The sequence below is a fragment of the Nematostella vectensis genome, chromosome 7 (genome assembly GCF_932526225.1).
Source record: "Nematostella vectensis chromosome 7, jaNemVect1.1, whole genome shotgun sequence".
In the NCBI taxonomy this organism is placed as follows: Eukaryota; Metazoa; Cnidaria; class Anthozoa; order Actiniaria; family Edwardsiidae; genus Nematostella; species Nematostella vectensis.
The window spans coordinates 3,964,154-3,989,893 of NC_064040.1; the positions used below are offsets into that span (position 1 = coordinate 3,964,154).

Genomic DNA, 25,740 nt, shown 5'->3' on the forward strand with positions numbered 1-25,740 from the left:
TCGTAGCCCGTACAGACTCGCGCGCACTTACTATGTTGACTCGTAACCCGTACAGACATACGCGCACTTACTATGTTGACTCGTAGCCCGTACAGACCCTTGCGCACTCATTAAAATGACTCGTAGCCCGTACAGACCTTTGCGCACTTACTATGTTGACTCGTAGCCCGTACAGACCTTTGCGCACTTACTATGTTGACTGGGAGCCCGTACAGACCTTTGCGCACTTACTATGTTGACTCGTTACACGTACAGACCCTCAAGCACTCATTATAATGACTCGTAGCCCGTACAGACCTACACGCACTTACTATGTTGACTCGTAACCCGTACAGACATACGCGCACTTACTATGTTGACTCGTAGCCCGTACAGACCCTTGTGAACTCATTAAAATGACTCGTAGCCCGTACAGACATACGCGCACTAACTATGTTGACTCGTAGCCCGTACAGACCTTTGCGCACTTACTATGTTGACTCGTTACCCGTACAGACCCTTGCACACTCATTATAATGACTCGAAGCCCGTACAGACATACGCGCACTTGCTATGTTGATTCGTAGCCCGTACAGACTCGCGCGCACTTAATATGTCGACTCGTAATCCGTACAGACCTACGCGCACTTACTATGTTGACTCGTAGCCCGTACAGAACTACGCGCACTTACTTTGTTGACTCGTAGCCCGTACAGACTCGCGCGCACTTACTATGTTGACTCGTAGCCCGTACAGAACCTTGCGCACTCATTATAATGACTCGTAGCCCGTACAGACATACGCGCACTTACTATGTTGACTCGTAGCCCGTACAGACCCTTGCGCACTTACTATGTTGCCTCGTTACACGTACAGATCATCAGGCACTCATTATAATGACTCGTAGCCCGTACAGACCTACGCGCACTTACTATGTTGACTCGTAGTCCGTTCAGACCTACGCGCACTTACTATGTTGACTCGTAACCCGTACAGACCCTTGCGCACTCATTATAATGACTCGTAGCCCGTACAGACATACGCGCACTTACTATGTTGACTCGTAGCCCGTGCAGACATACGCGCACTTACTATGTTGACTCGTAGCCCGTACAGACTCGCGCGCACTTACTATGTTGACTCGTAACCCGTACAGACTCGCGCGCACTTACTATGTTGACTCGTTACCCGTACAGACCCTTGCACACTCATTATAATGACTCGAAGCCCGTACAGACATACGCGCACTTACTATGTTGACTTGTATCCCGTACAGACCCTCAGGCACTCATTATAATGACTCTTTGCCCGTACAGACTCGCGCGCACTTACTATGTTGACTCGTAGCCCGTACAGACCCTTGCGCACTCATTATAATGACTCGTAGCCCGTACAGACTCGCGCGCACTTACTATGTTAACTCGTAGCCCGTACAGACTCGCGCACACTTGCTATGTTGACTGGTATCCCGCGCAGACTCGCGCGCACTCGTTATAATGAATCATAACCCGCGAAGACCCGCGCGCATTCATTATAGTGTCTCGTAATCCGCACAGACCCTTGCGCACTTACTATGTTGACTCGTTACACGTACAGATCATCAGGCACTCATTATAATGACTTGTAGCCCGTACAGACCTATGCGCACTTACTATGTTGACTCGTAGCCCGTACAGACCTTTGCGCACTTACTATGTTGACTCGTTACACGTACAGACCCTTGCGCACTCATTATAATGACTCGTAGCCCGTACAGACCTACGCGCACTTACTATGTTGACTCGTAACCCGTACAGACCCTTGCGCACTCATTATAATGACTCGTAGCCCGTACAGACATACGCGCACTTACTATGTTGACTCGTAGCCCGTACAGACCCTTGCGCACTTACTATGTTGACTCGTAACCCGTACAGACCCTTGCGCACTCATTATAATGACTCGTAGCCCGTACAGACATACGCGCACTTACTATGTTGACTCGTAGCCCGTACAGACATACGCGCACTTACTATGTTGACTCATAGCCCGTACAGACTCGCGCGCACTTACTATGTTGACTCGTTACCCGTACAGACCCTTGCACACTCATTATAATGACTCGAAACCCGTACAGACATACGCGCACTTACTATGTTGACTCGTAGCCCGTACAGACCCTCAGGCACTCATTATAATGACCCGTAGCCCGTACAGACTCGCGCGCACTTACTATGTTGACTCGTAACCCGTACAGACCCTCAGGCACTCAATATAATGACTCGTAGCCCGTACAGACTCGCGCGCACTTACTATGTTGACTCGTTACCTGTACAGACCCTTGCACACTCATTATAATGACTCGAAGCCCGTACAGACATACGCGCACTTACTATGTTGACTCGTAGCCCGTACAGACCCTCAGGCACTCAATATAATGACTCGTAGCCCGTACAGACTCGCGCGCACTTACTATGTTGACTCGTAGCCCGTACAGACCCTTGCGCACTCATTATAATGACTCTTAGCCCGTACAGACTCGCGCGCACTTACTATGTTGACTCGTAGCCCGTACAGACTCGCGCGCACTCATTATAATGACCCGTAGCCCGTACAGACCCTTGCGCACTCATTATAATGACTCTTAGCCCGTACAGACTCGCGCGCACTTACTATGTTGACTCGTAGCCCGTACAGACTCGCGCGCACTCATTATAATGACCCGTAGCCCGTACAGACCTTTGCGCACTTACTATGTTGACTCGTAGCCCGTACAGACTCGCGCACACTTGCTATGTTGACTCGTACCCCGTACAGACTCGCGCGCACTCATTATAATGACTCGTAACCCGCGAAGACTCGCGCGCACTCATTATAATGAATCGTAACCCGCGCAGACCCGCGCGTACTCATTATAATGACTCGTAACCCGCGCTGACTTGCGCGCACTCGTTATAATGAATCATAACCCGCGAAGACCTGCGTGCATTCATTATAGTGTCTCGTAACCCGCACAGACCCGTGTGGACTCATTACAATGACTCGTAACCCGTTCAGACCCGCGCGCATTCATTATAATGACTCGTAACCCCGCACAGACCCGTGTGGACTCATTACAATGACTCGTAACCCGCGCAGACCCGCGCGCATTCATTATAATGACTCGTAACCCGCACAGACCCGTGTGGACTCATTACAATGACTCGTAACCCGCACAGACCCGTGTGGACTCATTACAATGACTCGTAACCCGTACAGACCCGCGCGCATCAATTTTAATGATTCTGTCAATACTACTTGCACGTTCGCGTGGGTAATTGCTAGTTTAGTGTTGAGGAGAAAAAGGTTTATTGCACTAAAATGTAAAAATGTAATTAAATTACACTTCAAAGGTTGAAACAGACATTTGGCTCATTGACGTCGCTAACTAAACTCATAGTCATCATGAGGGCTCCCTATGATGACGTTGAATGAGACATAACTCTTTTTGTATCAGCCATTCTTAGTCCGTCTTTCTTGACAAGATTCAATAACTTACTCAGATGATAGCATAACTTCGTCGCGAAGGAATGGAACGATTTCTTCGGTCTACATTATCGACCCAGACCCCTTTTGTCGTGTTCTTAAAATAAAGATTTAAATTAATGATTGCCTACACTTTGAGGCCATGATTAGCTAAACAATCTGCCACAAGTTAGCCGCAAGATAGCTTATCTACTACATGGTCAGCACACAGGTCATCCGCTGACCAGAGGGATGAATCTAACATGTGCGCTGCCGTCGTCTCTGACGTTGTAAGTACTGAAGCGCATATTGAAGACCACGAGGTTTTTCTTGGTTTACTTTGAAAGCCTCTACTGCGCACGCCTTGTGTGTAGCTGGTGCACAGCCCTTCAACAGATAGATTCGCGCGTCCTTTGGTTATGTTGTGTTTATTCTGTGGTCATCCTATCGTCACTCTGTGGTCATCCTTTGGTTATCTGGACCCCCCTATCCACCACTGTGAAGTATCGAATCGTCCAAGTCCTAGACTCGATAGCATCTGGCTCCCCATGCTCCCTAGCCGTCCATTAGTCTGGCTATTCTTTCTGTCCTTAGGATTAGCGTTATACGGTAAGGGTTCTCTGTCTTCCTGGGAATCCTCGGAATAATACTCATTATTCTCATCATAATTCTCATCGTAATTCTCATCGTAATTCTCGTCGTAGTTATCATCGTAGTTGTCGTCGTAGTTGTTTTCCTCAAACACTGATTCATTGTCCTCCGTCGAGTCTCCGCGCTCCAATCCAAGCGCTTCTCGCCTTTGTACCATCTTGTTAAACATGGCGGCCTCCATGTGATGTGAGGGCTTGCGCGCAGTGAGGATCTTTGCGGCGCGCTGTAACACGCTCGTGGCGCTGTCCTGCGGTCCGTATGACCCGTTAGTAAGCGAACCCCCATTACGGGGAGACGATACCTTCTTAGTAAAAGACTTTTTGAATTGCGCTTCGAGTTTTATAGCAATTTGGTCGAAGGCTTCAGGTGATTCGCCTTGCATCTCGAGAAGTCGCTTCACTAATGCACGAAGCAAGTCGAAACAGTGGATTCGGGAGCCGATCCTGACTGGTATATCCATGGTAACAAGTATTTGATGATTCGGCTGCGGTATCCTGAACTTATCATTCAGATCTGCTACAAATGCGGAAAGTTTGTGAATTGGAATGTACTGTTTGCCGCCGACGGCATATTCATTCCACTTCTTGAAGTACGCGTCAAAGTCTTCTTTTTTGAAGATGAAATTCCCCGACTCCTGTGCTCGATTCACGTTTTCCAAGATAACGGCAATGTACATATTAACAATTATAAGAAAAACGATTATGATATAAGAAACTAAATACAGAGGTGCTCCAAGTGGGTATCCGCAATCACCATTGGGCAAGTCTTCCCCGCCGAAATAGGGGTCGCATTCCGGTGGCTGGACCATTAGCGAGTCTAGAATGTCATTCCAGCCAGCGCCTGTCGACAGACGAAACAGCACCATCATGGAGTTGCCGAATGTCTGGAAATTTACGCTATCGTCTATATTGCCATGCTTTTTGACATGGCCAAACGTCGACATGCCGATGATGGCATAGATGAAGATGACTAAAAAGAGTAGAGTTCCTATATTCAGTAGGGCAGGCAGCGAGATGATTAAAGCCACGAGGAGCTGGCGGATTCCCTTGGCGAATTCCAGCAGACGGAGTAAGCGAGCGACTCGGAATATCCTCATTACGCGAAGGAGACTTGGATTCCCATAACCGGTGTTTAGCTCGTCCATGAAAAGACCTGAGGAAGACAAAACAGAGAGTATAATATAAAGCAGTTTATCTGGAGATTTAGAAGAAAACTTTAGAAAAAAAAAGCATGGACTTAATTAAGCTGCTCATCCTGGGAAAAAGAAGAAAACTAGGTTAAAAAATGGAATAAATGCGTTATTTTATTAATTGGGCTTCTAGCCGTGCCAATGGATGGTTCGAATGAAATGTAAGAAAAGGTGCGGTCTTATCCCTTATATACATGGTTTAATCGAGGAGAGAGCTTACTTGATCAAAGCCTAACATAACTTACCTACGAGGGAGAGTAAGACGATTAAAAAATCGAACACGTTCCACGCCTTACGGAAGTAGTAAAGCCTTAGCGCGACTAGCTTAGCGATGGTCTCGAGTAAGAAGACAGCGGTGAACACGCGGTTGAGATTGGGTAATAGCCGTCAAGGAAAAATTGTTATTCCTCAACATATTATTCTAACTATGCTAATTATTCCCTAGCGTATTAAACATATGACCCAATACAGCCTTGAAGCTGATTAGAGTGCCATGTGCTGTATGTCGCGTATCGTATGTTATGTGCCGTGTACTGAACGTCGCGTGTCGTATGTTATGGGTCGTATGTCGCGTGTCGTATGCTTTTGTCGTATGTTAAGTGTCGTATTACGCGTGTCATATGTTGTGTGTCGTATTTTGTGTGTCGTAAGTTGTGTGTCGTGTGTCGTATGTTGTGTGTCGTGTGTTTTATATGTCGCGTGTCGTATGTTATGTGCCATGTACTGAACGTCGCGTGTCGTATGCCGTACTTTGTGTGTCGTATGTTGTGTGTCATGTTATGTTATGTTATGTTATGTCATGTCATGTCATGTCATGTTATGTCATGTCATGTCATGTCATGTCATGTCATGTCATGTCATGTCATGTCATGTTATGTTATGTTATGTTATGTTATGTTATGTTATGTTATGTTATGTTATGTTATGTGATGTTATGTTATGTTATGTATCACGTATTAATCAGTCCATCTAAATGCATCATAAAGGATATTCAAGACAATCGTGACGTCCTCCGACTGATCGTAGTGCTGTACCATCATCACGCCCATATTGGCCATAATTACGCCCAGCAATAAGATCTCAAACGTTGTGCCGGTCACTAGGTCAAATATGCACCCGCGTATCCTGTCCTGTAAGCCAAAGAGACACATAGTTAGCTAACAAATATATAGGGTTTTATTGGGTCTTAGAGCCAGTATGGATGTGACTTATATATATTAATGACTGTGTGAATGTGACTTACATTGGGTCTTATTGCCTGTGACGGTGCCCGCGTTTTAGCGGCCTCCTTCAACATGTCAACCCATTTTCTCTGTCGCTCGGTCAGTAGCATTCCCATGCCGCTCAACTCGTCGTACTGAAAGCAGTAAAATAACATAAGATAAACAAATGATATAGCATTACACTGAACTAAGAACAGAAATTTGTGCAGTTGCTTTGGACTGGTGCAATAGCTCAGAGGAAGCAAGACTGAAGGCCCGACAATGATATTATTCTAAAATTCTGCTGGGACTCAAAGTGACTTGAATGACAACTGTACCGACCTTGCGTTTGAGAGTGTTGAAGTTATCGATGATGACACCGACGAAAAGGTTGAGCACGAAGAAGGCTCCAATGAGGATGAAGATGACGAAAAAGATGTACCCACTAAAGTTACTCTCGTCACTTGGTTGTAGGTCAAGCTGAAGAAAACACTTTGATAGTGAGTACATATTATTTTGTTATCCACTGCGCGATAACAATGCGCTACAGCACGGTTCTTATCTTGGTGGTAACGATGACGGTGGTAATGATGATGATGATGATGATGATGATGATGATGATGATGATGATGATGATGATGATGATGATGACAGTGGTGTTGAACGTGGTGTTGAACGTGGTTATTTTGTTGCTGGCGATGACGTGATGGTGGGTGTTGATGATGGTGTTGTTCTTGATGATGATAATGGTGTGGGTGGCAATGACGATGATGACGATGATGGTGATGATGGTGTTTATATTCAAGATCACAATGACATACTTACTCCTCTCGCGTCCACCGCGTCCCCCATCACCTCCATCCAACCCTCAAATGTGGCCTGTGGATGAAGTGATTTCTTCAACGTTACACACAATTCCATCGACGTTTACCTTGTTGTTTTTTTTAGACCAAAATAAGCTCAAACTCACATTAAATGTTTAACAGCCTGATCTCACAGCCATATCTTCTAATACTGAATGAAATCAAATTGATCTAGTTTTTCAGGGCATTTCCAGGGCCGTAGCAGGGGGTGGGGCAAAGGGGGTACGTGCCCCCCCTCCCCCAATATTGAAAAAAAATATAAGGAAATGAGTAGAGGCGTGGCTGTGCCCCCCACAATGTTTTCAAGATGTTTCTGTATCCTGCCCCCTAATAATTCGAGGACTTCTACAGCTATGCATTCTAGTCTTCTTACTCCTCCCTCTTCCTCTACTAATAAAAGCCGCAGAAAGGGGACCGTTTGCCAATATGAGCACTTCAGTGTTGACTCACAGGGAGCATCCTATTTGGTTTGTTTGTTATGTTTGTGTTTACAAGGCGAAGGAAAATCATTACAATTATAAATGTCCTCAAACAAACCAGGAGTCTAGGTACACAAGTATAACTTACAACTTGAAACAATGCCAAGAACCCGTATATGACATTGTCGAAGTTAACTTTGGAGTTCGTCCAGTAATAACTGTCGTTAGCACGTGCAAGACACATGGACTTGTTGTTAATCTCATCAATTGGTAATCTGTTGCCATGGATATCAAGACACTTGAAGAACATTCCAGCAAACAGCTGCACGCCAAGGATTGAGAAGATGAGCCAGAACAAGAGAGAGACGAGAAGCACGTTGGCGATGCCTGGGATGGCGGCGAACAGAGCATTTACCACCACCTGGGGGAAGATGCACATGTGCTTAGAGACAGTGACAAATAAACGCCATTATCTCAATACCTTGTTACCATGCCAACAAAATAATAATTATCCTTTCGTCGTCTGTATCGTACCATCATTATCATTATTAAGACACGTCCAGCATTACCGCCATTGGTATCACCATTATACCTTCGGCGTGTCTTCGACGTCATCATCATCATCAACATCATCAACAATATCATCATCGTCATCGTCATCTTCATCGTCGTCGCCATTATCATCATCATCGCCGTCATCATTACTTATTATTTTCACAAACACTACCACCTTCGCTACTACCATCGTCGCATAACGTCTTTCGGTCTTGTCTTGTAGCCGTCGTTGCTATGATTGCATCCACTACCTTCATTCCCTCGAGTCTCGAGACCGCTCGAAGAGGACGCAGAGCGCGTACTGTACGCAGCGACCGGAATACGGCAAGACCTTTGTCCTGGACGACACAGGCCAAGGAAACCTGACAACGGCAAACCAGTATTGTCAAAAACACACAAACTACACGCAAAAGAACGGCACGCGAACTATGCACACGCACAAAAACGCGATAATTTTACGCAAACTGCACGCAAAAACGCAGAGAATGCACGCAAAGTAAACATACAAAACGCAGAGGATACACGCAAACTAAACCCAAAAAACGAAGAGCATGCACGCAGGCTACACGCACAAAACGCGCAAACTGCACGCAAGCTACACGCACAAAACGCGCAGACTGCACGCAAGCTACACGACAAAACGCGCAGACTGCACGCAAGCTACACGCACAAAACGCGCAGACTGCACGCAAGCTACACGCACAAAGCACTATAAATACAATATCACCGACAATCCAGGATTTGCAAAACGGAATTAAAAAAAACTGTGTTTCCTAGGAAGTTAAAACATAAGAATCCTCACCGCAACAATGAAGGCATCAAGAAAATTCCAGAATGAAGAAAAGAATTCAATGACACCTAATCCAATAATCTTCAGCACGAACTCGAGGGCGAAAATCCCCGCAAAGAAATAATTGAGCATGTCCAGCGCGTACGCCAACCGCGGGTTTTCTTTCAAGTGCACGTCCTCGAATACCTGCAAAACCAGTCATGAAACATCAATCATGATAATAAATTTAAACGTATTGGAAGGGAAATAGAGAAAGGAAGTAATAATAGGGACCCGTTCCTACTTCATCTTCACCCTTTTTGACACCATACCATAGTGACAAATGGTAAGGGTCAATAGAAAAGAAGCTTGAATGTTACTGGTGCTTGCAACGCGGTGCGGGACGGGATGCGGGTTGCGGGTTGCGGGACACAGTGAAACTCTATAAGCTTTTACAGCTACATTTAGCTACCAACCTCTATTTAGCTGCCAATTGCTTTGGTCCCGAGGGTTTTTAAAATAGGAACCACTGTACCATTACAAAACCACTTCTAATAACAGCCCATGGGCTCAATTTTTTGAGGTATTCTCAAAATAAGGAAGGCTAAGAATACAACAAATAGGAATAATCGGCTTTGTAAAACATTCAGCTTACCAACACAAAACTGCTGATGAAGACCAGCAGGAGAATAAACCACTCAAAGAATTTGTGCTCAACGATGAACCGGACCTTGGCCCGAAACCTGAGCCACCAGTGCGCCGTGCACGGCAGACAGTCCCACGGCGACACGAGGCACTCGGGCAAGCACTCAGTGATGAGGATCTCGCCCTGGGGACGCTTCTTGGCGGACGGCGTTACACCACTCCCGGTGGCAGTACTACCTGTGACGTGCAAGTGAAAGATAGAAACGTGCAAGGGTTCGTCCGCGGTGTAAGAACCTATGAATTGCGTCTCAAAAGCTTCTTTTGTTTGGTAGAACGAATCCTGATAAAAACAGAGCTGAATACAAAGGTGTCCTTTGGTCATTACACCGGGGTAAAGCCAATGCAAGAGTCACACTTAGTGACAGTGCTACTTGAAAAAAATAATAAAGGACCGGGAAGGTTTGGCTTACCCTGGTAACAATAATAAAGGACCAGGAAGGTTTAGCTTACCCTGGTAGAAATTGGGGGTTGAGTTTACTGAGAAAAAAACAGGGCCGAGAATTTAGGCCATCTAGAACAACGTTAAAATCCATTCCATCCATAAGCAGCCGCCATTTTTAGGGGAAGCTAATGCGATTAAATTAGGTTAAGCTTTAAACTTGGAATTTAAATGGTACTTTTGAGTGTGTGCCTTTCAATATCAATATTAAATGAAACAATAACAAAGGTGTGTCTGACAAGAGGATTTTTAAACGACTATCAATTGACGTGGACGTGGTTTAAACAATGATACGAATCATGAATAATTGATTAATTATTGACAATAATTATCATGCATACCAAGCAACTAGGGCACATGTTTGATAATACTTTCAATATATTTATTATAATAATTTTATAAGCGATATGTAGTAAATATTGCTAACTATTTTTACCAAGTGACGTAGTGGACATCCGTCGTGGCATCATCTGTGTGGCGTTAGGTTTAACTGTCAGCTCATCATCATCTAGTTCGTTGATCGCCGAGCCGTTAGCCGATGTCGGTTGCGGATGATGGAGAGGGACGAACCATCGTCTGGTTGTCGTCATCTTTCTCTTTAACCGCGTTATCACCGGCTCCTTGTCGTTGTTGTCATCGTCGTCGTCGTCGTCGTCGCTGTCGAAAGCGTTCAACAGCAGCGCTAAGAAGAGGTTCAAGACCTAGAAAACGAGATGACAACATGTATTGGAATTTTAGATGTTTTTAGATGTTTCTTGTCAGAAAGCTACGTATAAAAAGGATAGGTTGTGCCACGGGGAGAATAATTGGCCTACATAACTTTCTCTCCGCCCGCGGATTATTAATTATCCCTTTTCCTTTCCTATCGCCGGGTGACTTTCATTTTTCTTTCTACTGCGAAGTGTCCTGCCTTCCTTCGGGCGGTTCTCTTTGTGAAACTAATACTGCATTTACGCCAAAACCATGTTTAGTTAAACAACTTGCCAAGTTTCTCATTGTGTTGAATTCTCACTAGCTAAATGATCACTTAGTAACATGTACTGCACAGTCTATTCAGTTTTGTTCCTGGTTCTGTCCACTCTTGGGAGATTGAGGATTTAAACCAGTTTAATTAAACCACCTTTAAACTTGTTTAAGTGCTGGTTTGAATGCGGTATAAGACCTGGGGTAGACGCTGTTCTTATGAAGATGAATGAATCGCCTTGGTTTTATTTGCATGCCGTTGCATTAGACACATGAACAGAACGGCGCTCGCCCTACGCCTAAGAAACCGGATATGCAACGGTGCGGTAATGTGGTGCAGAGGTAGAAAACATCAAATATGATTCTCATTTCACTTACGATAAAATTACCAATGACGAACGCCGGGATAAAAAACAGTATGGCACCAGGATTGGTCGCTTTCATGCAGTCCCACAGAGGCTCGATCCACTCCCCGCACAAGATTCGGAACACCATCATGAAGGAGTGCCAGAAATCATTGAAGTTCCAGCGAGGGATACCATCGGGGAACACCTCTTCCGTGTACGCGTTACCAAATACCTGAAGAAAATAATGTGATTGCTTAGTAATTCTTCATTCTCCAGGCTAAGGGCTTATTCCGAGGGAGGCGCTTGTTGTTACTTATACCCCCAATAAAAAACGTCGTTTATCTAGCCATTTAAAAACCTAACCCTTTATGTAACCGAAAAAAAAGGTTTTTGTATCTATTTGGTTAATAAAGCGGGCTACTGAATACCTCTAAACAGCAGCAAAACAGCCAAAAAAAAACAAAAACATAACACAACAACAATAGCACTACTGCCATCATCATCGCCACCGCCACTACCAGCAACGACAATAACAACAACACAATAACAACCAGATTAATTAAATAAGTCTTGTTGTTCACCTTGACCCCCATGACGGCGAATATGTAAATTATGAGAACCAGGATGAGGGTGATGTTTCCGATTGGTCCAACGCTGTTGCCGATGGTTGAGAGCAGCTTTCCCATCGTCTTCCAGGACTGAGCTAGCTTGAGAATCCGCACCTATGAAAAGATGATCAGCGTCATATAGTCTGCGATAATAGCGTCCATGAAACGACACTCAACCTCATGGTCGAGTCCGGATACCAAACTGCATTTGCTCTGTATCTTTTAAAAGCCACGTAAAAGCAAGTACGAGAATTTAAAGGCACCAAATGTATAGAGAATATGCAATATTGTGCAGAAGAAAATAGAATAATAAGAGAAATAAGGATTAAAAGACACAAACAGAACCAATCGTATCTATCGTATGAGACGATTTCCGTTCCCTCCCCACGCTTTAGATTTGTTCGGTGTATTGCTAGGTATAAAGCCTTCGTCACGTGTTCAAAAAGGGACCTCCGATTGAATATTGATGAGTGTTTCAATATAACAAGATAACACGGCAGCTATCAACTAACCAGTCTAAATGTTCTGAAGATACTTGTCCCTGCCGACTCGCGGATGTTAGCCAACTCGAACACAGTGTCAATCAGACTGACGATGACGATGATGCCATCAAAAATGTTCCATCGACTCTGCAAGTAGTCGATAACCCCGAGCGCGAGTAACTTGACGCCCATCTCAAACGTGAATATCGCTGTGAAGAACTGAAGAGAAAAGAGAAGAAGGAACTCTGGTTTTAACATTACTGGGGCGAGTGGTCCGGACCCCGCCGTGGCCAGATTAATTCGACTCCGGTTGGCCCCTTCCGTGTTAGTTCAGAAGTTGGTTAATTTTATGTGTATATTTGGATAGAAAAAGTTTTAGATGGATCTATATGCCCATTTGGACCCGACCCTGCGTTTTTTTCTCTATACACGCCCCTGACTGTATAGTAGTTGTCTATTGCATCGTTCGGTCGGTTGTCCTTCCCAGCAGCCTCTGCTGTAAAACCAGTACAGTCAACCATGAACAGTGGAAATATGTATGAACATTTTTTGCCGACCAATCACATGTGTGACAAAGCCACCTATTCTCACCAAGTTTAGTATGTCTAAGATCCTCTTAAACTCGTGGTCAATGCCGTGGTGGTAAAGCGCTAAGAACATTTTTTGCCGACCAATCACATGTGTGACAAAGCCACCTATTCTCACCAAGTTTAGTATATCTAAGATCCTCTTAAACTCGTGGTCAATGCCGTGGTGGTAAAAAGTTTTAGATGGATCTATATGCCCATTTGGACCCGACCCTGCGTTTTTTTCTCTATACACGCCCCTGGCTGTATAGTAGTTGTCTATTGCATCGTTCGGTCGGTTGTCCTTCCCAGCAGCCTCTGCTGTAAAACCAGTACAGTCAACCATGAACAGTGGAAATATGTATGAACATTTTTTGCCGACCAATCACATGTGTGACAAAGCCACCTATTCTCACCAAGTTTAGTATATCTAAGATCCTCTTAAACTCGTGGTCAATGCCGTGGTGGTAAAGCGCTAAGATCACTGTATTAGCAAGGATGAAGAACATGACACCAATCTCAAATGCCGGGTGATCGATGCCTTTAAGGAGCAGCCTCTGGAACCTCGCCTTTAAGCGCATGTCCTTACGAAACTCAACGTTCTTCAACTTCTGATCAAGCACGTCCTTAAACGTTCCTGAAAAACGGAAGATATTACTAGACGAAAAGCAATATTATGAACGGGAACGGAAACGGGAACGTTGAACTGTGGGACCTGGGCCGGGTTCCTAGAGACAAAGATAGGATTTATTTATAGTGTGTATAACGGCATGGTATTTACAGCCAACCATCGGCACGATACAGAAAATATAGATACTTTTATTTAATGGACACTAAGTTATTGATTTGTCATTTAGTTACAGGGACAGTAAATCGAATAGATGCGATAGCGAGAATCTGTAGAGCAGTAGTTACTTTCCTTACTCATGTTTCGCATAAATGGTCTTTGAAAGCGGATTTGTTTAGGATGTAGAGGCTGGATAAGTTTGTAATATTGACATCTAGGAACCATCCCAGGATAAATAGGTTTCTTATGATCACAACACTTATCTATGCTATAGTATCGTATCTCTATTTGCTGGCTTTTCTGCTTTTTCTGGCTCTCCCGAGTACAGTCTCAACGGGTGCCTCACCTTTGCTTGCTATCCTCTTGAGGATGGATTCATTCTGTTCAGGTGTTTTGTTTTTCGCCTCCAAGATGGCCTCTTTAGCGAGTCGAATAGCCTTGATGGTCCGTATTTGTACTTCCAGGCTGATGTCAAGCGGTCGAAGTCTCTGAAGTGTTTCCTCATCTGCAGGATATGACACTGCAGTCCGCTTTTCCTTCCACAGTCGCTCTTTCTGCAATCAAAGGGAATAGATATACAGTGATCGTTAACAGAACAATTTATATACGTATGCTCAGAAAAGACTGGAGTGTCTGCGTTTCTGTTTGCCTGCCTGTCTGATAAACTGTTTTGATTTTCATTTCAATTAACCCAAAATGAGGGAGGCTTAAAAGGGGGATTAAAACGGCAAAAAACGCACAGAATAACGCACATAAACCTCAAAGAAAAACGCCAAAAAACACAAACCCTTAAAATAAGTCAATAATTGTTAACCGGCGCAGTATAGAGAAACCACATAACCGCGGAATAAAATACAAAAAATCGCGCCAGATTTAAGGCAAAACCGCATCACCGCAAACCCTTACGCCAAACCCTCCAAAATTCAATATCTTCCAGGCTAGATACTCCCGATGGCTTTTTCGTCATCTCTCTTCATGTACCGCCGCCCTGACCTGGCTTATGTGTATGCCTTTGCGTCTCATCAGACTACAGTACATCCCGATGGCCTTTTTTCATCTCACCTCATGTACCGCCGCCCTGATCTCCTGTTCGTACGATAAGGCGACCACTGCAAGCACAAGGTTCAGCAGATAGAAGGAGCAAAAGAAGATGGAGCCAACGAAATAGAACACGTACCAGGCCCCAACGGACGCGATGATCTAAACATGTTCAGCATGAAAGTATATAATAGAATAATATAAAAGCTAACATCTTATCTTGATAGCATATTCGATGGATTATGTTAATGACAATAATTTTTTATGATAGCCGTCATCAGAGAAAATGGAAGTGGCCTTGGTCTTTTACTGATTGGCAGAACATAACACGGCGACAGCCTGCCATGTCATGTTATACAGGTTTTCCAAGAAATCTTGTGGTAACTAGATAATTGGGAAATGCCTTAATATACAGGTTTTCCAAAAAGTCTTGGTAACAAGATAATTGTGAAATGTATTAATATACAGGTTTTCCAAAAAGTCCTATGGTAATTAGATAGTTATTACTAGATAGTTATGACATGTCGTGTTATACAGGTTTTCCAAGAAGTCATATGGTAATGGTACGTTGACATACGAGTTTTAAAGGAAAAGTAATAGTATAGTGATTTGATAATTATGACATGTCATGGTATCGAGGTTTTCCAAGAAATCTTATGGTGACTAGATAATTATAACATGTCATGTTATACAGGTTTTTCAAGAAGACTTATGTTATCTAGATGGTGATGGCATACCTTGTTGTACAGGTTTTCCCAGAAGTCTAGTGTTAGCAATTGGAAGGCCATGACAAGTGCCCAACCAATGTTGTCAAAGTTTGTGTATCCGTAATTAGGGTTTGGCCCGGCGCCAGGTAAACATGTGTAGTTTTCTGGGCACGGTCTAAAATATACAATGGAAGTTGTTACACTCTCCCCGATTAATAGTATTAAGCTTTTTTTTCTATCCAGCTGTAACACCAGTATCTAAAGGTTGATTCTCACTAGAACGCAAGCGCAAGAGCAAGTGAACACAAACTACTTGATTTTCTTGCGCTTGTGTCGACCGATTCTTACTTGTGTGCGTTTGTGCTTAAGCCCCGTGCAAACTGCGCCAGCACCTGCCAGCATTGTTTGCGAATTTTCGCTTGACTGACTACAGGACAAAGATAATGTCAAAATGGGAAATGGACTTACTGACATTTCCTTTGTCTTGTGGTCAGTCGAGCAAGAATTCGCCAGTAATGCTGGCAGGTGCTGGCGCAGTTTGCACAGGGCTTAACGCTTGCGCTTGCTTCCAGTGAAAACCAGCCTTCAGTGTTCCAGAGGGCAAGGCGCAAAATAATGGCGTTTTTACTCTAAGATGGTGGTCATATTTAGATTTCCAGTTATAAAAAAAATTATGTTACGGTGGTGGCGACTTGACTTACATTGAGGATGTAGAGTTTCCACATATGACGGGATCTTCATCGCCTACATACCAATTCTCTACAAACATACGTTGAAAACAAAATTAATAAAAAAAGGTACTCTTTCCTCGCCCCCAACCCATTGCTATAGATATTCAGGGCTACCCACCCCTAACATACGCCTGTTCCAAAAATGGTACGACCCAAAGATGCTTATGGGTAGTAACTATTTGTAAAAATAAAGGTTATAAATAAACTGAATCGATGTCAGAACCATAAATCAATTACATTCAATGCATAGTCGTACGTTTTATTTAGATTTTTTCTGAATTTGGAACAAATATTTTGGGATCCATGGGTCCTTTCGGTCGTAGAGCTGGCATTTGTCAATCGCCATTTGCCGTTTGCACTGACAATGTTTTCTGAAATAGGTGTTTACTGTAACTAGAATTGGTCCTGATATTAATTGTAATTGTAATTATTTATTTGAGCCTAAATAGAGAAGCAACGATGACTAATTGTACTTGATTACAAGTGCTTGATTAAACTGATAGTGTTGATAACAACCTGGGATTCTGATTGTTGTGAATCTCAGGGGCGGATACAGGGGGGGGATTGGGTGGATATCCACCCCCCTTTTTTAGTAAAAAAATGAAAAGTGCCTTCGCCTGCTTGACTTTGCTGACGCGACAAATCCAGTTTAGCGTGAAGTATTGTTAGATCTATGTGACATTAAACGTGACATTACATGTGCGTAAACTGCAAATGTAACAATACCTTCAATTGCGGCATATTCTCTCAGTGTCATATTTAAGGGCTCTGTTGGGTTCAATACACACTTATTTCGTAGCTCCCCAACGAAGAGCTGTAGCCCGATCAGCGCCATGACGCAAAGGAAGAATAAGAACAAGACGAGGACGTCGCTCAGCATCTTCATGGAGCGAAGCAGCGTGTTAACCATTGCCTTTAAACCTGTGAATTATTAGACCGTATTAAGATATGGCACCTACACCTATGTAATTAGGTTTGGGCTGTAGACAGGGGCATGAGGGGCGTGACCCAGCCCCCCGACTCAGTTGGAAATGAATGTCCTTAAGAAATCACCTTGCCCCCCCCCCCCCGAGGAAAAATCCCGGCTACGCCCCTGGTAAGGCAATGCCAACACTCCTGAAATGTCTATGACCCCAACCCAAAACAGATTCAATAACCAGCATGTGGATATAGGTCGTCGGCGTTCGTTTGATTTCCAGTGTCATACCGGCACAGGTTCGTACTGCATGGATTTAGGTCGTCGGCGTTCGTTTGATTTCCAGTGTCATACCGGCACAGGTTCGTACTGCATGGATTTAGGTCGTCGGCGTTCGTTTGATTTCCAGTGTCATACCGGCACAGGTTCGTACTGCATGGATTTAGGTCGTCGGCGTTCGTTTGATTTCCAGTGTCATACCGGCACAGGTTCGTACTGCATGGATTTAGGTCGTCGGCGTTCGTTTGATTTCCAGTGTCATACCGGCACAGGTTCGTACTGCATGGATTTAGGTCGTCGGCGTTCGTTTGATTTCCAGTGTCATACCGGCACAGGTTCGTACTGCATGGATTTAGGTCGTCGGCGTTCGTTTGATTTCCAGTGTCATACCGACACAGGTTCGTACTGCATGGATTTAGGTCGTCGGCGTTCGTTTGATTTCCAGTGTCATACCGGCACAGGTTCGTACTGCATGGATTTAGGTCGTCGGCGTTCGTTTGATTTCCAGTGTCATACCGGCACAGGTTCGTACTGCATGGATTTAGGTCGTCGGCGTTCGTTTGATTTCCAGTGTCATACCGGCACAGGTTCGTACTGCATGGATTTAGGTCGTCGGCGTTCGTTTGATTTCCAGTGTCATACCGACACAGGTTCGTACTGCATGGATTTAGGTCGTCGGCGTTCGTTTGATTTCCAGTGTCATACCGGCACAGGTTCGTACTGCATGGATTTAGGTCGTCGGCGTTGGTTTGATTTCCAGTGTCATACCGGCACAGGTTCGTACTGCATGGATTTAGGTCGTCGGCGTTCGTTTGATTTCCAGTGTCATACCGGCACAGGTTCGTACTGCATGGATTTAGGTCGTCGGCGTTCGTTTGATTTCCAGTGTTATACCGGCACAGGTTCTTACTGCATGGATTTAGGTCGTCGGCGTTCGTTTGATTTCCAGTGTCATACCGGCACAGGTTCGTACTGCATGGATTTAGGTCGTCGGCGTTCGTTTGATTTCCAGTGTCATACCGGCACAGGTTCGTACTGCATGGATTTAGGTCGTCGGCGTTCGTTTGATTTCCAGTGTCATACCGGCACAGGTTCGTACTGCATGGATTTAGGTCGTCGGCGTTCGTTTGATTTCCAGTGTCATACCGGCACAGGTTCGTACTGCATGGATTTAGGTCGTCGGCGTTCGTTTGATTTCCAGTGTCATACCGGCACAGGTTCGTACTGCATGGATTTAGGTCGTCGGCGTTCGTTTGATTTCCAGTGTCATACCGGCACAGGTTCGTACTGCATGGATTTAGGTCGTCGGCGTTCGTTTGATTTCCAGTGTCATACCGACACAGGTTCGTACTGCATGGATTTAGGTCGTCGGCGTTCGTTTGATTTCCAGTGTCATACCGGCACAGGTTCGTACTGCATGGATTTAGGTCGTCGGCGTTCGTTTGATTTCCAGTGTTATACCGGCACAGGTTCTTACTGCATGGATTTAGGTCGTCGGCGTTCGTTTGATTTCCAGTGTCATACCGGCACAGGTTCGTACTGCATGGATTTAGGTCGTCGGCGTTCGTTTGATTTCCAGTGTCATACCGGCACAGGTTCGTACTGCAGCCAGTGTATGGTGTGGGCAACCAGCTGTGTCAGGCCTCAAGAACGGGCAATGAGGGGCGTCAAGGGCCAGCTTGTCGGAAGATAGGTGAAGAAGGTATGTGCATGGTGTGGGCATCCAGCTGTGTCAGGCCTTAAGAACGGGCAATGAGGGGCGTCAAGGGCCAGCTTGTCGGAAGATAGGTGAAGAAGGTATGTGCATGGTGTGGGCATCCAGCTGTGTCAGGCCTTAAGAACGGGCAATGAGGGGCGTCAAGGGCCAGCTTGTCGGAGGATAGGTGAAGAAGGTATGTGCATGGTGTGGGCATCCAGCTGTGTCAGGCCTTAAGAACGGGCAATGAGGGGCGTCAAGGGCCAGCTTGTCGGAAGATAGGTGAAGAAGGTATGTGTATGGCGTGGGCATCCAGCTGTGTCAGGCCTTAAGAACGGGCAATGAGGGGCGTCAAGGGCCAGCTTGTCGGAAGATAGGTGAAGAAGGTATGTGCATGGTGTGGGCATCCAGCTGTGTCAGGCCTTAAGAACGGGCAATGAGGGGCGTCAAGGGCCAGCTTGTCGGAAGATAGGTGAAGAAGGTATGTGTATGGCGTGGGCATCCAGCTGTGTCAGGCCTTAAGAACGGGCAATGAGGGGCGTCAAGGGCCAGCTTGTCGGAAGATAGGTGAAGAAGGTATGTGTATGGTTTTTGGGATCGATGTCGTATTTTATGACAGTACCTGACGGAAATTATTGTGTTGGTTCTTGAAATTCTACCCCCCCCCCCCCCCCAAACAAAAAAAGTAATAATAAAAGACGATACTTGACAAATCAGACTAAAATGCGTTTTTGTTTTTGCTTGTCCGCCATAGGAGTATGGGGAATTAGTTCTAGAAACACGAGAAAGGAGGACGTCCCATAAAAAAACACTATGTCTTCGTATAAATGCAAACTCCTTGCTAACCTTTCATGGCTGATATTGTGCGCAGCGCTCGTAACACACGTATCGTCCTGATGCCGGAGAAATTGGCGATATTTGGAGCCAGCGTTACATATCTATGATAAAAAAGATACATAATAAATAAGAGGTAGAATATGTGAAGGGTGTGAAAGGCCAATGAGGCCAATCGTGAACACCATGTAGCCGATCGGTCTATTCTTGAATGCCCTATCTATAAAGAATATATAAAAGAGTAATAACCCATACCCCATAATCACGACAAAGAAGTCCAAGGCGTTCCACGCGTCTCTTAGGTATGCAAACGAGTGCATGACGAATCCCTTGGCGATGATCTTGAGGAACATCTCGGATGTGTAGATGAAAGCGAACACATACCTGGTGTAAAACATACACATACTTGGAGATAACACATACACATACCTGATGATAACACATAAACATACCTTGTGATAACACATACACATACCTGGTTATAACACATACATATATCTGATGATAACACATAAAAATAGAATAGATTATTTAGGTTCGATTTTGTCTTACGAGCTTCCCGTAGTAAAACTTTTTGATGTACCCACTCACCCGGATATGAAAGCTCAAGACTTACTCTGCTTCCTCTGGGGGATGGTCCAAGGCGAGAAAAACACAGTTGACGAGGATGATAAAGATGACGAAGGCTTCGAAATACCTGAGACCTGTCAAGGAATTCAAAAGAGCTAACAACGCCCCATTCCTCCATTTTACACCTGTCACCTTTGCATCCACCATAGAAAAGATCCGGTTTCGGCGCGCAATTTACTTGTCGGTTCCAGGGGTATTTCTCTCCACCATCCCCCCTCCTTCAAACTGAAATATACACCGAAAAATACACATTTACCTCCCGCCATATGTTTTATATCGCTTCTCCCCTTGGAATCAATGCAAAAGGATCAATAGTCGTGATAGTAAACCAGATAAAAAAATACAATACACCAATCCCTATGTGGGAACCCTGTGTTGGAACCTTCCCTCCTTGAGATAGTGCTCTGTCCCTTCGGGAAATCCCGGATCCGTTCCTGATCCGTAAGTAACTTGGAGGCAACAAAGCTTGTAAGGACGACTTATGTCACGTGTATAATGCAACGTGATAGAAGGATACTGATGAACGAGAATGCGCGTTGCGAACAGCCTGACGGGATTGAGTGGGCCCATCATGTAAAGGCAGCGAGTCGTGGTGAAGCGATGGGCCTGGTCCTGACCGCTCTTGCCGCGTCTGCTTAGGATGATGAACGTCTCGGTGGCGGGGGTCTGGTGACCACAGGTAATTAGCATAAATCGATCCCGGGTGGGGGGAAACGAAGGGAAGGGGGGTGCTAATTTTAGATTCACTTTAATCGTTTATCCTGCTTTTTTGGCATCAGCGGAAAGTCAAAATTGTCAAGCTTCAAGGTAAACTGCATATATTTAAAACCTCGTTTTTACCCACGGTAATATAATGACAGTCTGGTTAAAGACGATTTTTTAGATTGAGCATGGAAACTTTGCAAGGGTGGACAATATTCCGATAATTTGTTTTATTTTACCTACTCAAACAAACTCAATCGGATAAGCTCACAATAATGCATTTCGAAGGCTCAAAAATTAGCGAGTTACCATATAAGGGGTGCTGGTCTTTGAAAGTCGTGTGAATGTTAAAAGGTTAAAAGAAAGCTGTTGATTTATACCTGGATTTGTCTTTATTTACGCTTATTTATTTGATACCCATGAAGCCGATTGCATCCAATTTTAGATAAGGACCTTTTTGTTACTGTTATGGAGTCTTAAACAAAGAGGTCCAGCCGACCGCAAGGTCACCGGGAACGCAAACAAGTTATTAAAGTGCTTTCGTTTGTAGTGCAACAATATAGCAATTAATATTAATGAAGTGAGAGAATGCGTCTAGCGTGGAGTGGCGGGAATGACGTAGATTAGGCTGGGCAGTATGATTTCGAAAACTTTGACAAAAATATAATGCAATCAAGTTGAACAGCGAGAAAACCGCTTAAACCATTCGAGAATGAGAGGGAAGTATTGTTGGACTTGATGATAAATTTAACATAATAATAATAATAATACGCCAAGGGAAAAAGTGCAGAAAAACCTAGGCTTCGTAAGATGAGATTAACTCAAAAAATAGAGTAGACATTTCTTGCATAGTTTCATTGTTTTAATTGTTTTATTTGAGTATGATATCATTTGTATTTCTAGTTGCTTTATAATAGTGTAACATCATTTGTATTTCTAGCAGTCTTAGAACACCGTATATTAGGTGATCAGTAGTCTCTAATTCGGCAACAAGATTTTGTATTGAATTTTGCTCAACATTTCTTTACCATGTGAATTGAGAGACTTGTTTTTACGTGTTTTTTTATTTTTTTTTTATTTTTCAAAATTAAAACTTATTTTCCTATTTGTTTACGAACGAAATTCAGAGAACGGGTAAAATTCAAAAACTTACAAAAACAGTGAGTAAGTTTGCGTAGGTAAAAAAATGTTATTGTAACCAGGTAACGAGACCAATTTTTAGTGGGCATTTTGTTTTGTAAGACCAATGCTAAGTTAATAATTGATAATAATAATTCATATTTTGTCTGAAAACAGTGATAAAAAATCCGTAAAAGAAAGCTTAAGGAAATCTACCATAGATAAGAAATAACTATTGTTTTATTGAGGCAAATTCGTTTTCTCTTGAGTTGTGTTATACCACAATTACAAGCCATGTTTTGAGTCGATACTTTAGCTTATACCCCTAGATAGTAACGCCTATAATTCAACTTCTATGGGTGACCGCGCACTCCTCTTGTTTTGTTACAAATGACAAGAGAACAAGCCGCATATTAGCAAACGATACGTTTATGCCAGAGGTCGTCTCATTTTCTTCAAATCGCCGATGGGGTTACGTTATCCAAATGGGCATCTTGAATACAGCGATATTGCATAAATACACGTTTGCAAATACTAACATCAATAATAAAAAGACCTTAATAGATTTCTTGTACAAATGGCATTAAATCTCTATTTGGAATGTATTTATCGATTTTTAATTGTTGTTGAGTCTGATTGTTGGATCGCAAAAATTTTATATTAAACAAAACAAGCAGTTTTTGCTTGCGCTCGCATACCCCTTTCTTTTAGTCTGTCTCTTTTTTGCAGTGGTATTTTATTCCAAAAAACTCCAACGCTTGCAAACAGTGTTAATGCTTAGCCCCGTAAAGAGCACGATTTTTTACGTGTATACTTCATTTCTAAATAATGAATGCCCTCAACACTAAATAATAATAATAATAATAATGTCATCGAACAAACCAAGTGCATTATAATATCCTCCAAAACCCTCAGTTTAGTAATCCTTTTGGTCAAGAGGTTTAAACTTACGTCATAATTTTCGGAAGCATCGAAGTCCTGCAGAGGTTTGGCAATCAGGTAGTCGGGACATCGATTCAGCTTAACTGCGTCCAGTCCTCGTGGCTTGGACCGGTCATCAAACCCCTTAAGATTGTGTAGTGGCGGCGCAAACTTTCTGTGATTTTGATATTGTGGGGTTTGCCGATAAGTATGATTGTAAGCGTAATCTGCCCGACCGGTATCATAACCAAGAGTGTCTGAGCCATTTCTTAGATAGTTTGAATCCATGTTTAACTGTGCATTCTCCTCATTCCCCTCTGCTCATTGCATATGGCGACGCTAACATGGAGTCCACCACACTCAGAACATCCTCGTCTCATGCACGCAGCAATTACAAGTTCTCAAACCCTCGCAATTAATTTGTTTTCCATGTCTCTTCTAAACATGATGTATCAGCCTAAAGGAATAAAGAAGAGACCGTTTTTGCTGCTGAATATTTCATGATGGGGCAATAATTAGCCGAGGGGTGATCTCATTGGATGATTGGTGTTTTTGACGCTAGTCTTGTATCGCCTGAGCTCGTGTAGTATATGGCGGGTTATAATGGAAGATAAAATTAGTCTACTCTCTGATACAAGTAAGTTAAGGTTCATTTTACTTGAACACGGTCAAAGAAATTGCTCGCCCAATCAAAGTTTATTTTGCTTTTACAACTTGATCGATTCAACTTGCGGTACAACTCTACCAAAATCAAGATCTACTAAATAACGTTTCAGTTATTACAAAGTTTTATTATTTGATTTCGAGTCTTGGTACTTACAAACACTGTTTCTTCTGAATGGATTTTCAAATTCCATAACACGGGAGGCAGATGGTTTTGCTATAAACACACTGGAGCAGTTCGATCAATGATGATAATTATGCTATGCCTTTGATTTCACGTGATGCGATTACTTTAGGCAATGTTTTTTCTCCCCAAATCAAGACGACAGCATAGTTATTGCCAAGTTTATTCACCAACATCAGGCATGTAGGACATGAAGTAGTAACATTGAGATCTTGGATACTTGTATAGCGCTATAATTAATATTTTAAGATTACAAAAACGCTATTGTAGAGGAAAAGTATTCTTTTTTCCTCTCAAACCGCATTGTTATGTTAAGATACAAAAGCAAGAGGCTTCACATTTTGAGTGTTAAGCATACAGTGAACTGAGGAGAATATTGCATTGTAGGTATGGGCTCCCTGTGCTTTTTTCAGAAAATAATCAGTTTAATTTAATCTAAAAAAATTAAAGCAGACATGACTTTACCTTGGCTATCTATAAGTGCAATGCACGACGGGATATTTTGCAAATATATTTGATCGTAATCATTTACTCGATTGAAAATAATGAATGTGACTTCCAAATATGGTATGTAATGCCCTAATAAGGAATTGGCCGAGCGGGAAACACAACATAACATAATTGTAGTCCTCTGTTATGCATCAAGCACGACAATTGTACTCGTGAAAATAACTAACAATCCAGAGAACATATAAGAAATGACCGGGGAAGAATAAGTCGAGTGTGACACATTGGAAGTTATCAAATCCCCCCCTCCATTGGCGGCCAAAAAAACTGGTAATTTCTTCTCAAGGAATCTTCAAATGCTTTTCCATATGATACCTTTGACTGCGCAACCCCTTACGTAGACGTGTAGGGGTAAGGTGAATTGGCTAGCCACTCATTCACTTTGAAACACGTCTCAAATGCGAACTCCTTTCTCACTAGACCTTCTCCATCTTTCCACCTACCCCCTAGCATCCCTCGGCTCCCAGTTTTATTACTCCCCTTCGCATTTGACTAGTACCTGGTCTTACCTCCTGATGATAAACCTTGTACTAGAATACACGTAAGGTTGCTTTACATTTCGAAGAGCTCTAAGAAATATCCCACCTTTTCATTTTGTAACTCTATATACTCGTTTTTGTCATCCCCATTCTTGCCATTCCACTCCATTTATGTTCAACATTTTCCTCCCTTCCAGATTATCTATCCACCTAACACCCACCCCCCACCCCCACCACCCACCCACCCACCCCAGGTGCTTTGGTACGAATACCCGCCTTCAACCGAAAACTCAACGTTGTGAGCCATGGTAACCAGTGTTGTCAATT

General features: G+C 43.6%; 1 protein-coding gene across 1 annotated transcript; it reads right to left on the reverse strand.

The window, feature by feature from the left end:
* Positions 1-3,289: 3,289 nt before the first annotated feature.
* LOC116619600 (sodium channel protein 60E) lies at positions 3,290-24,041 on the reverse strand. Its single transcript, XM_032384534.2, has 25 exons — positions 23,611-24,041; positions 21,356-21,504; positions 20,825-20,905; positions 20,464-20,592; positions 20,221-20,312; positions 17,210-17,404; positions 16,454-16,511; positions 15,783-15,927; positions 15,070-15,207; positions 14,354-14,561; positions 13,637-13,857; positions 12,685-12,873; positions 12,146-12,286; positions 11,596-11,796; positions 10,691-10,955; positions 9,766-9,992; positions 9,144-9,317; positions 8,593-8,703; positions 7,935-8,207; positions 7,330-7,383; positions 6,847-6,984; positions 6,546-6,659; positions 6,294-6,432; positions 5,548-5,679; positions 3,290-5,265 (listed from the first exon to the last, which is right to left on the reverse strand). Exons 1-25 carry the CDS (start codon positions 23,866-23,868, stop codon positions 3,935-3,937), a joined length of 5,163 nt encoding a protein of 1,720 aa, XP_032240425.2. The 5' UTR covers positions 23,869-24,041; the 3' UTR covers positions 3,290-3,934.
* Positions 24,042-25,740: the final 1,699 nt, after the last annotated feature.